This window comes from Electrona antarctica (genome assembly GCF_951216825.1).
Source record: "Electrona antarctica genome assembly, chromosome: 18".
In the NCBI taxonomy this organism is placed as follows: domain Eukaryota; kingdom Metazoa; phylum Chordata; class Actinopteri; order Myctophiformes; family Myctophidae; genus Electrona; species Electrona antarctica.
In genome coordinates this window covers 19,567,581-19,583,913 of record NC_136799.1, presented here as the reverse complement: position 1 = coordinate 19,583,913, position 16,333 = coordinate 19,567,581, and the positions used below count along the sequence as shown (strand labels likewise).

Genomic DNA, 16,333 nt, shown 5'->3' with positions numbered 1-16,333 from the left:
TGATCTAAGCAGACCAACATTCACTATTACGGTACATGCTCAACGTCTCTAGCTGCTACCACAATACTTGTCTGTGAACAAACTGCATCACAGGAGCAGAGCCACAACGCCAAATATTTCATTTCAAAATGCAGTTAAAGAATAAACACCACCTGCATCACCTAAAATCCTCAAATACAATGCAATGTCATTGCAATACTTTGTATTCATGTTGATGTCTGTGTCTGACTGAAGTACATTCCGCAGGCCAGTTACATTGGAATTGTATTTTTGCTCAAGGAATTCTGATGGCTTTATATTTATTTGGCGTAGCTTGTTCTTTAAGACTAAGAGACTCTTAAAGAAGAAAAGTACAAAAGGAGAGACTTGGCTGTGTATAAATCAGTGTGTGAATCAGCGTGTATAAAGGCCTAGGACATTATCATGATGATAAACTAGTTAGAGAGGTTGTAGGAACAACAAAGTCAGTGCCAAGTAGAGCTTCCTGCAGCCATATGGAGGTTTATCAAAGTGACTGGGTCAGTCAGGCGTTAATCTTCGTCTATGGAAGGAGAGAGGGTCTGTGTGTTTGTGTGTGTGTGTGTGTGTGTGTGTGTGTGTGTGTGTGTGTGTGTGTGTGTGTGTGTGAGAGCCTGGAAACCAGTCAAATCTGCAGCAGGAAAAGAAAATTCCCTGGGGAGATTGGTCTGGCACTTCTCAGTTTGAATTACATTTTGCTCACCCCAGAGTTGTGGGTGACCAATCAGAGCCCACTATTCAAAGTGAGACTTTTTTGCTGTGACGTTAGAATCTGTTTGTAACCGCGCCCCTTGGAAATGAATCTTCCACATCGAAGTTCCAGACTAATATCTACGCAGTGATATTAGTCTGGCCACAGGCCGTGTGTGTGTGTGTGTGTGTGTGTGTGTGTGCGTGCGTGCGTGCGTGCGTGCGTGCGTGCGTGCGTGCGTGCGTGCGAGTGAGTGAGTAGGAATACCTAAAGGTAGCTCTTCACAAAACAGACTTCTACAGATTACTACAGACTGGCAGTTGAATGAGGTCGGGAGATCAGTCGGTTGGAACTTGGAAGGTTGCTGAATACACCTGAGAGCCGACACCGACAGACGGCTACTATGGTGCTAAAAATAAATAGCTTGATGTCTCTTTCAACAACAAGCCCGCTGCTATCTGGCATTCGAAAGCTGACCGAGCTTGCTTTCGACGCTTCCCTATAGACTCCATGGAACAGTGTCCTGTAGGCCAGATGCAGGCAATCAATGCTGAGGTGTCAAGCCGCGCTTAATGGTACACCTCAGCTATGGCTGCACCCAGGGCACCCCTCCATGGATTTGTCTATGGACCTTGCCACCCGACACAACAGTGTACCCACCGCTCATTCAACAGTAGATTTTCGCCAACAGACGATTTCCGACGGTGGAGAGAGAGCTACCTTTAGAAATGTAATAATGTTGAGAATGTGGTGATGAAGTTAATTATCTTGTGTTGTGCAAAGCCATGCATTTGACAGTAGACTACTGTCAAATGCTGAGATACCTCAGTGGGTTAAATACGACGAGTTTCTCATTCATTTGTAGACAAATGTTAGAAATCAGAATGCAAATGTTTTTTGTTTTCTTTCCTCTGGTGCATTTGATAGCAAGAGGAGTTAGAGGACACAGAGCCCAAATGTCTCCGACAGCAAAATAGATTGCTTATTGATGGGCAAGCACCCAAAGAATCCTCAAAGGATTGAGAAGGGCCTGCTGGGAGATGAGGGGATAGGCTGGCACGTATCCCACAAACACTCTCACGCACACATGGTCAGAGTTAAAAACGCATCTCTTCATTGCCATAAATCAAGCGTGAAGCCAACTGCATGTCCAGCAGGGATGCGAGTGGTCGGCATCCACACAGGAAGAGCCGGGAAGAGGCAGGGTGGGGTCTGAAGTTATGGGAGTGTTTGTTTTTTACGGCGTCCATAAAAATCAACTATCATTTTGGTCAGATTGGAGCTAGCACCACAAAGGGCTTCATTCTGTCTGGTCTGGTAGTGTGGTCCACAGGAGATGCAGACAACAACCCCTTCTCTTACCTTCCAAATTCTTCCACGTCTGCGTTTAATACTGCAAGTGAGTGACAGCTAGCATCTGGTATGTGTTAAACAAATTTCATTCCTCTAATACTACTATCTAAGCTGAGGTGAAATTCCTTTAAAAATGTCAAAATTCAGTGAGTCTATATATGATGTTGATTTGTTTTGTTTATAAGGTGTTTTCCAGGATATTTGGGACAGCAGTAGCCAAGAAGTTAGACAATTGGGCTTGGCCTCTCTACCAACCCTATCCTGGTGTACTGGCACAGCTGGTACGCTGGGTGTACTGGTTATGAAAGCTGATCTGTTCTTTGGCCCACAGTGTACAAACTATGGTTGTATTGGCCAGCACGTGTGATTTGTTGTAGGTAGCAGAATGCATACATTTTTATACAGAGCCCATGGCGTCTATACAAGAATGCTACAAATAACACTTGATGATGTAACATGGGCAGACCACATCAGAAACGTGGACCTCTACAAAGGCCTCCCGTGGATCACAGACAAGGTCAGAGAGAGAAGTATGAGACTGGCAGGGCACTGTGTCAGGCACCGGAACAGGTAGCGAGCAAGCTGACACTGTGGGAGCCAACCCAAGGCACAACTAGCTAGGAGGGGAAAGAGACGCACCACCTACATAGACACACTGCAGCATGACAGTGGAGCTAGCCACACTATAGAGCACGGACCCTGATGCTTGATAGGAGGGAGTGAAGGGCAGCAATTCAGGATCTCCTGAGTTGGTGTTGCTAGTTTACACTCTCGCATGACATGGCATCGAATGTATGTAAATTAAAGTCAGCAGCAGCAGGGTGTCGCTGAAAATGGCCATCTGTTATCAGTAGACCTTCGTGAACACATGGAAGGAAATATTTGTTCTTCTTACCTGTCTGGGCTCTTTTACACTGCAGGGCTCCATCTTGACCTTTGAGCCTGCTGTGAAGGCTGTGATGGCCAGGCAGAGGTCCTGCTGGCGGATCAGTGGCTCCATCAGCTCCCACCTCTGCAAAATGGAGAACATGCTGTCAGCTCCGAGGGCTTCTGTAACTGAGGGTCATCTTGTATTGGTAAAAGAAGAACTGTCAAAACCAGAAGGAGTTTTTTGCACACTTAATTATACACAAACCAAATTCTATCACTTTACATTTCATTTCCATAATGCAAATAAACACGTACAGCAAATGCTGCCATGTCAGATTTGCTAATCCATTATTACCATGAATGACAAAGTGTTTTTGGATATTATTTATGCTTTCCTGAATTTGGCCAGAACCACAAATAACTACAGCTGTTCTGAGAACACCATTATGCTCATTATATTACACATTTAGTGGAACTTCTACATTACAAACCACATCCAAAGACAGATGTCAGGCATATAGTATACAGGCACGTAGCGTGGATCAAATGATTGACTATGAAACATTTAAAAGATTTATTTTCAGGCAAACATGTCCACCGTAAGATGAACCTAAATAGGTTTGAATGGGGTTTCTAGGTGTAAGTATGTAGGACTAGTAGAATGCCAAAGTTTGTGCTATTGCCATTGAGAATGCATTGGGCGTTTAAGTTAAATAACCTCCGAAACTACAAATCATTTCAAAGTAAAAAGTTCCAGCATGTGTCTCCACAGTAAGCTGAATTAAAAAAAGTGTGAATGGAGTTTCTAGGTGAAAGTGCTTTTTATGACGTGCCAATATCTGCCATTGAGCCCCATTGTGAATTTCTCAAATTTGAAAGCACTATATTTCTAAAACTATGAAACATTAGTACACATAGGTGTAAGTATGTAGGACTAGTAGCATGGCAAAGTTTGTGCTATTGCCATTGAGAATGCATTGGGTGTTTAAGTTAAATACGGGGGGGACATATTTTGACAGCAGAAACTGCCTGTCATAATTTCTCCCTATTCCAAAGCCCCCCCAGGTACATTATATATTTAAACTATTTTCAGCAATGGTACACTTATTTTTTCAGTGGGTAGATCTTGTTGAGCTGGTCATTTTGAAAGTAGATCTCACGTCATAAATGTGTGGGCACCCCTGCCTTATACTATGTCACAATCAAATCAAATCACTTCTCTTTACCACATCTAATTATTTTTTACACAGTGGACTGTGTCAACGTTCAAATCAAGTAAAATCCCAAACGAAACATGTGCAATTCATGTCACCACTTCTATACTTCTATTTGGACCTGTTCTGAATGCAGGAACCCAGTTGCGCCCATACCATTATGTGTGCCACTGCCAGTGTAAAGTATACATATGTTACTATATGTAATCATCTCTTAATCCCTGCATCAATGCCACCCAGACAAATTCCTGTTCATTCATTGTTATAATAAAGGCTTATGATTAAGGATTATGATTATGATCCGGATTCTCATTTCTGCACGACAGCTGTTCTATCTCTAATACGCCCCCCCCCATCCCCAGACCCCTGAGGTGCCTGAATCTCCCCCTAGTGGTGGAAGTCAGACCTGCGACTGTGGCCTGTTGGCTCCGGTGCCCCTGCACTCGGCCAGGCCCAAGCTGTCCGTCCCGTGGGTCTCCAGACACAGCCCGCCTTGTTTTAGCACGCTGGACACAGCTTCCTGCTCAGGAATCCTGGGGGAGCCATCGATAGAGAGGAGTTGGGGGGGGGAGACAATGAGAGGGGTTGTTTTAACAGAGAAGAACAGATGGAGTGAATTGACTCACTGCTCTGTAGCGTAATTGGATTCCGTTGCTAAGGGACAGCTCCTAGTACCAAAATAACAACAAGAGGAATGACACAGTTATAAATGTGTAAGGGCGCGATGCAGGTGAATCCAATTAAATGAAGATATATTATCCATGGAAGAGATACGAAGGTTACATGCTTACAGGGCTCATGCTGCACATACTGTCCCATACAATTCCAATATTTGTGGAACATCTAAACATGTCTGTTGTGTTAGGCAACATAATGTTATGTTGACTTTTACACATTGGCTGTCTCTGACATCAGCTACTGTACCAGGTTAATAACATACATTATACAACAGGTCGTTTCGAGGAAGCGATCTGATTGGTTGAAACAGCTTTCTAGCCGTGCTTAAACCACGATAATGGCAATGCTAATCAAAACAAAGTGCTTTTCTCACAGAGCAGACTCGGTGGCTAGGTTAGATAGTTTCTTGGGACATTTGTGGTCGTAGTGGCTACATCTGTCTTATTCTTCTGCGATTATCTTAGTTTTAAGGGTAACTGTTGTATAATTGCAATATTACACTCAAGGGTGTTCTTTATCGTCATTAATGCATGCCTGTGGTGCCATAGGATACCTGCGGATACCTGCGGTGCATTAATGACGATAAAGAACACCCTCAAGTGTAATATTGCTTAAATAAAATAAGTTGATGTCAGGCAGATGTGTGTGTTGTGTGTGTGTGTGTGTGTGTGTGTGTGTGTGTGTGCGTGCGTGCGTGCGTGCGTGCGTCCGTGCGTGCGTGCGTGCGTGCGTGCTTGCGTGCGTGTGTGCGCGTGCGCGTCTGTCATGCTTCTGAAAAGCATTCTTTCATCCTAGTGTAAGGTAATGCTTAGTGATGCAGAATGATGGTCTTGAAGATGAAGGGGCATCTTCTCACCTCAGCTCAGGATACACATTCTCCATGTACCAACGGAACGGCTTGCAGTTCAACTTCCGCCGCAGCGTCAAACGGTCTGCGATGCTGAAAGGACAGATCAGGGTTGAAACAACAGAGAGAGAGAGAGAGAGAGAGAGAGAGAGAGAGTTACTTCCAGACAGTAGACTTGCAACCTTCCCCAGAGGCCAGCAGGTTAGCATTTTAGCGCCCTTGGCTGGAATAGAAACCAGTACAGGCTCACTTATGGGAATCTATTACTAATATTGAGTAATGTGTCTTCGCTGTTATATTGTTGTGTATGCTGTCCCAGTGTTGCCTAAAATGTAATTAATTAAGTATTAATACAGTTTTTGTCTCAACTCTGTTTCTATATCAGTGGTTCTCAAACCCTTTCATGTCAACTACCCTGAAAATGATGTATTTGTCCGCCGAACCCCATCTCAAAATATTTTGTTCCAGGGAATATACCGTATATATCCAAAGAATTGCACAAATGTTCACGATCTTTCAAAAATAACAGATCAGCAAGCAAGTGATGCGCTGTGAGGTTGTATATCTGCTATTTTTGAACAGCCAAAGTCAAAGTATAAAATAATGGTTAAAGTAGATGCTTTCCCAGTTTTAATGGGTCAAACCGTATATGGGTTAAACCGTATATATAAACCGGATTAGTTGATCGGGGTCCTGTTGGGCTTTATAATTCGCCTGCACCTTTTTTTCCCTCAACACCAAGACAATCTACAAGCTCACAGACAGCTTGTAGATCTGCTACTTCACCGAACGTTTGAAGGAGAATATCGGCTGTATTCACGGTTCATGTGGTTCAGTGATATGATGAGAGAAGACCGTGGTAATACTGACCTTCCAAAGGCCTTGCCCTGTGCCGAGGGCCTCGCAGAATAATAGTACTGTTTATACTCGTCCATCCACACCTCTGCGGCCCGCCGCGTGTTCCTGTGTGTCAACACATACACAACAACACCTGCTCAGCCACAGTAATGACACTGTTGCAAACATTCCCACTGTTTACTACCACCATAATGATATACTGTAATGCTGCAGGAGATTAAGACATCAGCCTTTGACTGTAAAAACAAACTTACAAACAAAATATGTGCCACCGGATTCAATGGTGTCACTCATTTCAATATTTGTCTTCGGTAAATGTCAAGGGATGGAATCTTTAGAGACCAGTATAGAAAATGCCTCGGTTGTACTAAAGCAAGTGAAATTATTTCACTCCTTGAGTATTGCTTCCTGTTCCATTTTAATCAAATAATTAATGCAACATTCAATACAAACATAGGCTGCTTTGCTAAGGTTACGGTTTATGTTTGTGCATTGTAATCATATACTGCAGCATACAGGACGTCTGCGTGGTCTCGACCTTTTAATGTCAGTGCAGCACACTCACTTGATGTAGGTGAGAGCGTTGCCCTCTGGGAAGTCATAGGGGTGTCGCTTCCTGAAGACGTGACCCACACGACTACAAGGCAGGATCTCCAGGCTGCCTCCACACATCCACACCCTGAACGACAGCTCTGTAGGACCACAGCCAGGATATGAGCAGGACTGATACTGTACATTTAAGCCTGGTTTATACTTGGTTGCGCATTGTGTCTCTAAATGGTTATAGACAGATGCACACACATATTGTCTATAGTCTACATCTATTTTCCCTTGCCTGCGTGTGTCTCTGAAACGCACGCACGCACACACGCACGCACGCACGCACGCACGCACGCACGCACGCACGCACGCACACACACTCTTTCTCTGTCTCTGTCTCTGTCTCTGTCTCTGTCTCTCTCTCTCTCTCTCTCTCTCTCTCTCTCTCTCTATCTCTCTCTCTCTACTCCCATCTCTCTATTGGCACTGGCAGTGTCCACCTGTGACGTTGTTTTATGCACTGCACCAGATGGCTTCATACTGTAAATCAGCTGTTTGAAAATACATTGCAAGGATAATTTAATGCTCTGCTGCCTTGTGCATTCCAAGGACACATGTGGCCTATCAGACAGCATGCCACAAGGCCCGTCAAACCCACCAGCGGACAACAACTGCAGTGTTCCACAGCCAGGCGTTATAGCAGGGTTTGATATAAAGCATTATCATTGCTCTCATGGTCATGGATATGAAACATATGCCCATGTAACTACAATTTTATGGAGTTATTTGATTTGAACGTTTATGTGCATATAAAAAACATGGTGTGTGTTTAGCTAGTTTTATGACCCCTGAAACCCAAAGGATAAATTAGCAACTTTATTGCATTTTGAGGGTTAGGCTTCATTTTCGTCTTTGAGAATTTACTGTATTTGTGGAGTGAGTTACATCTCTCTCTTTGGAGAGTGTTCTGCTTAACCACTTGAACACTATACTTAACCACAAAAAAATCAATCTCCAATTGGTACATAATTTAGCTGCTGGACTGCTAACTAGTACTAAGAAACACAACCATATTACTGATCTCCTGGTTACCATTTAAGTTTCAGAATTGATTTTAAGATTTTACTGATTACATGTAAGCCTCAATCTATCCAATGAGACACGTCGGCGGTGGGCCTGGTATTGGCCCGAGCAACGGGGAGGCGGGTGGGTGCGGGGAGCCAGAACAACAGGGAGGCGTGTGGGTGCGGGGAGCCAGAACAACAGGGAGGCGTGTGGGTGCGGGGAGCCAGAACAACAGGGAGGCGTGTGGGTGTGGGGAGCCAGAACAACGGGGAGGCGGGTGGCTGTGGGGAGCCAGAACAACGGGGAGGCGGGTGGCTGCAGGGAGCCAGAACAACGGGGAGGCGGGTGGCTGTGGGGAGCCAGAACAACGGGGAGGCGGGTGGCTGTGGGGAGCCAGAACAACGGGGAGGCGGGTGGCTGTGGGGAGCCAGAACAACGGGGAGGCGGGTGGCTGCGGGGAGCCAGAACAACGGGGAGGCGGGTGGCTGCGGGGAGCCAGAACAACGGGGAGGCGGGTGGCTGTGGGGAGCCAGAACAACGGGGAGGCGGGTGGCTGTGGGGAGCCAGAACAACGGGGAGGCGGGTGGCTGCGGGGAGCCAGAACAACGGGGAGGCGGGTGGCTGTGGGGAGCCAGAACAACGGGGAGGCGGGTGGCTGCGGGGAGCCAGAACAACGGGGAGGCGGGTGGCTGTGGGGAGCCAGAACAACGGGGAGGCGGGTGGCTGTGGGGAGCCAGAACAACGGGGAGGCGGGTGGCTGCGGGGAGCCAGAACAACGGGGAGGCGGGTGGCTGCGGGGAGCCAGAACAACGGGGAGGCGGGTGGCTGCGGGGAGCCAGAACAACGGGGAGGCGGGTGGCTGCGGGGAGCCAGAACAACGGGGAGGCGGGTGGCTGCGGGGAGCGCAAGGCCTAGCAGAGATACAAATTTATAAAACACTGCTTAAGTGGTTAAAACATGTTAACCAAAGTCTACCTGAATGCATATATTTCATTAATAACTGCAGATGCAGCCAGCAAACTCACCAAAGTTCTCGCCTCCCCAGATGTCCATGTAAGTGTCATACTGTCCCAGGTGGTTGAACCAGCTCTTGTCCATGACAAAGATCCCACCTGCAATGACTGGAGTCCTGCAGGTTGTACAGTTAGAGGTTGTGATGCTGTCACTTACAGTTGAAGAGTGAAAGGTTCTTCTGCTATTACATCACCAGACTGAAACTCAACACATCAAGAATCTCTTTAAACAGTAATAAACACACTTATCAACAGATAATAACAACAACAGAAACAACACCTGTGTGAAGTGAGGGGCGCTCTTATCATCATACATCATCACAACACTACTGTATGACTTAAATTGTCCATTCATTGTAAATGGGAATTTAATGTTTGTGTAGGACAAACTTTGTGCACATACACCAAAAGCTGGACTTAGGTGTGAAGTGAGGGGCGCTCTTATCATCGTACATCACCATACATCATCTCATTCCGGCCAATAAGAATTTGCGTCCTCACCTTCGTCTTCAATGTTTGTGTTTACACAAACACTCAAGCCTGGCCATTCATTGCCAATGGCATTCAATGTGTGTGTTGGGACAAACGCTCAAAGCTGGCCATTCATTATCAATGGCATGTAATGTTTGTGCTGAGACAAACGCTCAAATCTGGCCATTCATCATCAATGGCATTTAATGTTTGTGTTGGGACAAATGCTTAAAGCTCAAAAAAGCTATACGCAATATGCACAATGAACCATAGAAACACTTGAGAGAACTCAAGATGATCGCCTTAAATATCTGGTTGGAGAGACTGGACTGGAGACTCTTTTTGGTTAAGAGAACAGAATAAGGGCAACCATAGGAAAGGAATAGATCAGTGGTTCTCAATCCGGCCCACTAGCATATGTCGGTTAAATAATGTCTGTTAAGGGCTTGATTTAATTCACCTCAAATTAACAAATTAAATGAAACTCTTAACAGTCAATATTTCATTTCAAGCTTTGTCCCACACCACGCCTATATCCCCCCTCGCAAAACACAACAGTGGTTCCCAAATCTTAGTCAGGATGGTGGTCCCTGGTTCATAATCAGTTGAAAACCCCTGATCTAACATCCACTCGTGATGTCATAACTCATGAGACTAAGGAGGAGAAACTGACTAAGGAGGAGAACATACAGAGTGTAGCAGGCTTACCTGATTGGCTGTGTGGGATCACTCCGCGCCATCTTCTGTTCAATGGGAATTTGCTCCCATTTGAAGTGCAGACTCCAGTCAAAACCTGAGAGCAACAGAGATAGAGGAACAGAGTTAAAGAGAGATAGAAAGCAATGGTGGGGTAGGGTTTGATGGAATCTGAGCATTATGTGAGAGATGGCGAGAGAGGATGGCTGAAGGAGAGGTGTGCAAAGAATAAATAGGAGTAAGGGCAACCGAAAGAGTGGGTAGTGGGCACCTAAATATTGTGGGCACATCAATGTTAAATTGGCATTTTTTTCCAAAATGTAGAAAAATACAGAATTTTGAAAATGGTCTACTCTAAAGTATCTAATGTAAAGTATACATGATTTGAACATGCTTGAAGCCTTGAACATTTGTTATTTAAGGCAGAATATTTCTACAATTGCAACAAACCATCCAGTCATTTTGGGGATAAACAAGAAGTTGAAGGGTAAATTTAGGTCTAATAATGATGTAGGCCTACCGTGCATGTTCAAATCATGAATGTTTAGGGTCCCGTGTAAGACACAGAAACAGGAAGAAAGACAAAGCTATTAAGTGCTCCAACTACTGGCCTAAGCTATACTGAATATGTAAACCCAGAAACCATCAGCCAAAATCAATACCGTCTTCTCGTTGATCTTGGCTTGAATGCAAGTTAGAGAACCTGCCGTAACCAGGGACACACATCTTTGATGTGTGTCCATGGTGTCCACACATCTTTGATGTGTGTCCATGGTGTCCACACATCTTTGATGTGTGTCCATGGTGTCCACACATCTTTGATGTGTGTCCATGTGTGTCCATGGTGTCCACACATCTTTGATGTGTGTCCATGTGTGTCCATGGTGTCCATGGTGTCCACACATCTTTGATGTGTGTCCATGTGTGTCCATGGTGTCCATGGTGTCCACACATCTTTGATGTGTGTCCATGTGTGTCCATGGTGTCCACACATCTTTGATGTGTGTCCATGTGTGTCCATGGTGTCCACACATCTTTGATGTGTGTCCATGGTGTCCACACATCTTTGATGTGTGTCCATGGTGTCCACACATCTTTGATGTGTGTCCATGGTCTCCACACATCTTTCATGTGTGTCCATGGTCTCCACACATCTTTCATGTGTGTCCATGGTCTCCACACATCTTTCATGTGTGTCCATGGTCTCCACACATCTTTCATGTGTGTCCATGGTCTCCACACATCTTTCATGTGTGTCCATGGTCTCCACACATCTTTGATGTGTGTCCATGGTGTCCACACATCTTTGATGTGTGTCCATGGTGTCCACACATCTTTGATGCTATAGTTGATTCGAAATGTTTTATCCACAACGCCAATAGAGAGAACACTGTGTGTTATGTGTTAACCACTTAAGCCCTACATGTATACTGAAAATAGTACAATGTACAAGCTCACAAAACAATGCATAGCAATGTGTTGTGAGCTTGGAGAGCAGCTATTTTCATTGTTTAAAAAAGAAAAACAATAACAAATATAGCTGCAAGCAGCGATAAGAAGGGCTCAAGCCATAAAAGCAATAAATCAATAAAGAAAAAAGCTAAATGCAATATGCACAATGAGCCATTGAAACACTTGAGAGAACTTGAGAGAAATGATCGCTTTAAATAGCTGGTTGGAGACTGACGTCACTTTTTTGATACGCTGATTGGCTGAAGGGGTTGTCTGTCAACACTGTACTTCCGCAGCCAACCATGCATTAGCTGGGTCCAGACTCCACACAAATGAATGGAAATGCGATTTCAAGGGGGAGTGGTTAACAAGGTTACGAAAATCTTTTTTTGACGTTAAAAAAAGTGGATAGAGCAGATTGTATAATTCATTCATTGGGAGATCTAAATGTCAGAGGTCCTTTGATGAATGACTGTGAGCTTCAGTTCTTGGGCGATTGTCACGATCCCCTACCATATTGCCGAATTGCCGAACGACTACACAGAACTGCCAAAACTGTGAAAAATGTCGGAACCCGTACGAAAACAATAAGGGGTCTTCATCCCTCTGGGCCTCACCCCTAATAATAAAACATTAATTAACAACTTTGACAATTTTTGAAAATCTTTGGCCAAGACAGGCATGTCAGGGATAATGTGGCTAAATATTAGCTGTTTCTTTGACACTAACCTCCTCTCAGGTCAGCAGAGGCAGCCAAGTAGGCAAAGTTGTCCAGGCTGATGACATCGATGATGGGACTGACGACACGGGTATGGTCCTGGAAGAGGGAACAGAACAGACTGTCACACCTCTCCTGAGCCAATGTACTACACTTCAGCAAACACAGCATATTCCCATGCTGTGCATGAGTGCACACATGGTGGCATATGTAAGTACAAGTGTGTGTGCAAGGTCTTGTACATGGTCCATGCCTGTGGTTTTGATATCCCCCCTCTGGTCATTCATTGGCCAGTGGGGCCATGAAAATGAATTGAATTAATGTACAGTATGTTAATCACATTAACGGTGGTGCACACAGAATAAACGATCCTTAAGGGACCTTAAGTCAACATTTGTGCAAATCTGAGAAAATAAGTAAATCTATTTTACATTACAAAGTCGCAAAAATAACAGATCTACAATAAAATAATCACAGTTATTTTTCTTGATTCTTGAAGTGTGGGTGTGCATGTCCACATGAATATGCGTGTCTGAGGGCGGCGGGACCTTTGAAGACACAAGGACAACTAGAGTACACGGTCAGAAATCTCACTCTCTGAATTGGGTTTCTGTTGCGCTCATTGTGAGCTCCTCTACGTGTGTCAGATAAATTGCAGCAGTACATTTGTAATGGTGAAAGTAAATGTAAATGAGTGTGTGATTTGAGTACAGAGAGAGAAATGGACAGTAAGACTGGCCTGTGAAGAGTTACCTTCAGTGAGAGAAGTAGCATGAACTCAAAAGTAAACAGAGTGGACTGGACACTGTTGACATTAGTGTGTGTGTGTGTGTGTGTGTGTGTGTGTGTGTGTGTGTGTGTGTGTGTGTGTGTGTGTGTGTGTGTGTGTGTGTGTGTGTGTGTGTGTGTGTGTGTGTGTGTGTGTGTGTGTGTGAGTGAGTGAGTGTCTGAGATTGTGTGTGTTTGTGTTCACTGTGCCAACACTGTTATTACTGTTGCATGTGTGTGCATGCTTCTGTCTATTTATATTTGGGTGTACATCAGTGCATATGTGTGTGTATGTGTGTGTGTGTGTGTGTGTGTGTGTGTGTGTGCACACACACACACACACACACACACACATATGTGAGCGTGTGCGTGTGCATGGACGTGTGCGTGTGCATGGACGTGCGCGCGTGTGCTCGCGCCGTCAAACAGCGTGACATCAGGCACAATTCCAACATCTGCTTCTAATTCTATACTGTCAGTCTCTTTACTCGGTAAGTGAACCCACGGTGACCTTTATGCTCATTGCTGCATATCGCACCATGGGGACAGTGTGACACACCATTCTCACCATTCTGCCAGAGATCGCACTCAAAAGTGCTGTTCTCCACAGCTTTAAGCAATACTGGTTTTATTAGCCTTGTAACGAGCCGCTGTGATCTACCAGTGCATGAAGAGACCGCAGCACTTTTTATACAGATGTAGTGTTGGTCGTATAATGTCTCAATCTGTCAGCGTTATGATGTCTGACTTTCTCCTGTTCTGTTTCTCGGATGGGATAGAATCGGATAGAAAAAGAATAGAAAACCCCATTGTCCTCAATGGGACATATTGCTTTCTCTGCACTGTAAATATCTCCAGTCCCTAAATGCTATTCATCTGTGGAGCAGTTTGTTCATGCTTTCCAGCCAACATCACATCATCACAAATGTCATGCTAAATGTCTCTGTGTAAGAGCCGGACAGAGGAGACAGTGTCCGTCTGTCCAACCGGGGTTACAGGTCACCAGACAGCCTCCTCACTTTGCTGTTTGTAGCCATGCACATTACAGTCCCATACTTCATGTGGCCTTTTGTTTAGTCTACATCAGTTAGATAACTATCATATTAGAGAGAGAGAGAGAGAGAGAGAGAGAGAGAGAGAGAGAGAGAGAGAGAGAGAGAGAGAGAGAGAGAGAGAGAGAGCGAGCAAGAAAGGATATAAACCTATAACACTGTGATCATTATTTGATCACAATATTAATATTATTGTTTGTCATAAATTGTCAATATCCAAAGAGCCAACAGCACACACTGACTGGGAGTTTTAATAGTGTGGAGCTATTTATTGCATACAAATGAATTAATGATTGTTTTTTCATGTACTGCTTTGAGGTCATTATAAGATCATTTGCACAAGTTGATTTATAGTAGCTGTGCTCATCATTGATCAGTTTGTCAGGGCCAATTCTGACCAGCACTCCTGGACAAAGACACTCCTCCTCTACTATCAGACGCTGTATGAATGGGCTCAGATGTCTGATTAGTGAGTGTAGAGACAGGAGTAGCCTGTCTGTGCAGCTGGTAAATGATCACTGAGCCTGACGCTCTCATGACTGGCAAAGTGAAAGACTGTGATGCAGTATGGATGAGCCTCCACAGCTGTCCCAAGCCAAGCACAAGAGAGAGAGAGAGAGAGAGAGAGAGAGAGAGAGTGAGTGAGTGAGTGAGTGAGTGAGTGAGTGAGTGAGTGAGTGAGTGAGTGAGTGAGTGAGTGAGTGAGTGAGTGAGTGAGTGAGAGAGAGAGAGAGAGAGAGAGAGAGAGAGAGAGAGAGAGAGAGAGAGTGTAGAGTCCTCTGAATAAAATATGTCTTTTAAATGAGAGAGAGTTGTTTTGTATGGTAACGTCTGTCGTCTGGATAAAAACTGGTTCGGGGGATGGGGACGGGATTGTGTGGTAGATAGAACTTGTAATCAAAAGGGATTCAAGGTATGGTTGAATATGCATGTTTTTGTATGAGAATGTCTGTCTTTTGAATAAAGACAGGTAGGGGAGATTATATGGTAGAGAATTCTGAGAATGTATTTTGCTATGATGGTGTCAGTCTTTCTGAATATAGTTGTCAAGTGTCTTTATTATTATTATTATTGTCGTTTTACTATTATTTTATAGTTACTTTGGTTGCAAAATGTGTCTTGACAGATTAAGTTAATTTATCCTTCTATAAATCTGACAATGGGTATACACCAGTACTCTTACTGTATGTACAGTGTACATACTCCGCTCATATGCTCTGGTATGTATTTATGTATGTATGTTCTCTACATGTATGACGAAAATATAAATAAAACCAATAGAGCAGAGTTTAGTGAATAAAACTTAAGACAGCAGTTAAAGTTGCAGAGCTTCATCTAAAATAGGAGAGTGGGGAAAGGGGAGGAAGAGGAAGAGGAAGAGGAAGAAGAAGAAGAAGAGGAAGAAGAAGAAGAAGAAGAAGAAGAAGAAGAAGAAGAAGAAGAAGAAGAAGAAGAAGAAGAAGGAGGAGGAGGAGGAGGAGGATAAGTGTGGATGATTCATTAAAGTGTTCCTGGAAAATGAGGGAGAGTCAGGATTTATTGTGGGACGATACATGAGCAAGAGGGTGGGAAGAGTGATTATGAAGAAAAATGTTTCTAGTGGCTTCAGAGAGTTGTGGTATTGTGTGTGTGTGTGTGTGTTGGGGGGGTGTTTGTGGGCTAGCAGTGGATTTAGGGGAACAGCTGTGTTGCATGCACCCCAGTTCCCGCGTTGGGTTCTCAGAGAATAGACTATTACTCATTAGTGAGTGTTGAAGGTCTGTTGCCATAACAAGAAACCACTCCATTAAACTAATACCAGACACACTTTCCTCATTGTACACTACACAGTAAAATCCAGTGTTAATGTAACTCCTATTTACACCCTATATAGATTATCTATATCACAAGGTGGCGTATGTGAATGGCACAAATCCCTGTGGGGCGTCTTCAACTAATCTGTGAAAACTACACATAAATCCCACTGCTGAGTGATCTATTAGATCACTATTATTATCTGTGCAGTGTGCGTGCGTGCGTGCGTGCGTGT

General features: G+C 44.3%; 1 protein-coding gene across 1 annotated transcript in view; it reads right to left on the bottom strand.

The window, feature by feature from the left end:
• The window catches only part of galnt16 (UDP-N-acetyl-alpha-D-galactosamine:polypeptide N-acetylgalactosaminyltransferase 16), a 40,073-nt gene that overhangs the window by 3,428 nt on the left and 20,312 nt on the right, over positions 1-16,333 (bottom strand). Inside the window, exons 7-14 of the mRNA XM_079527974.1 lie at positions 12,496-12,583; positions 10,327-10,411; positions 9,160-9,263; positions 7,095-7,221; positions 6,542-6,634; positions 5,681-5,764; positions 4,553-4,679; positions 2,958-3,074 (exon numbers count right to left, since the gene is read on the bottom strand). Of these exons, the coding sequence (XP_079384100.1) occupies positions 2,958-3,074; positions 4,553-4,679; positions 5,681-5,764; positions 6,542-6,634; positions 7,095-7,221; positions 9,160-9,263; positions 10,327-10,411; positions 12,496-12,583 (825 nt within the window). The remainder of the gene's footprint in view (positions 1-2,957; positions 3,075-4,552; positions 4,680-5,680; positions 5,765-6,541; positions 6,635-7,094; positions 7,222-9,159; positions 9,264-10,326; positions 10,412-12,495; positions 12,584-16,333) is intronic.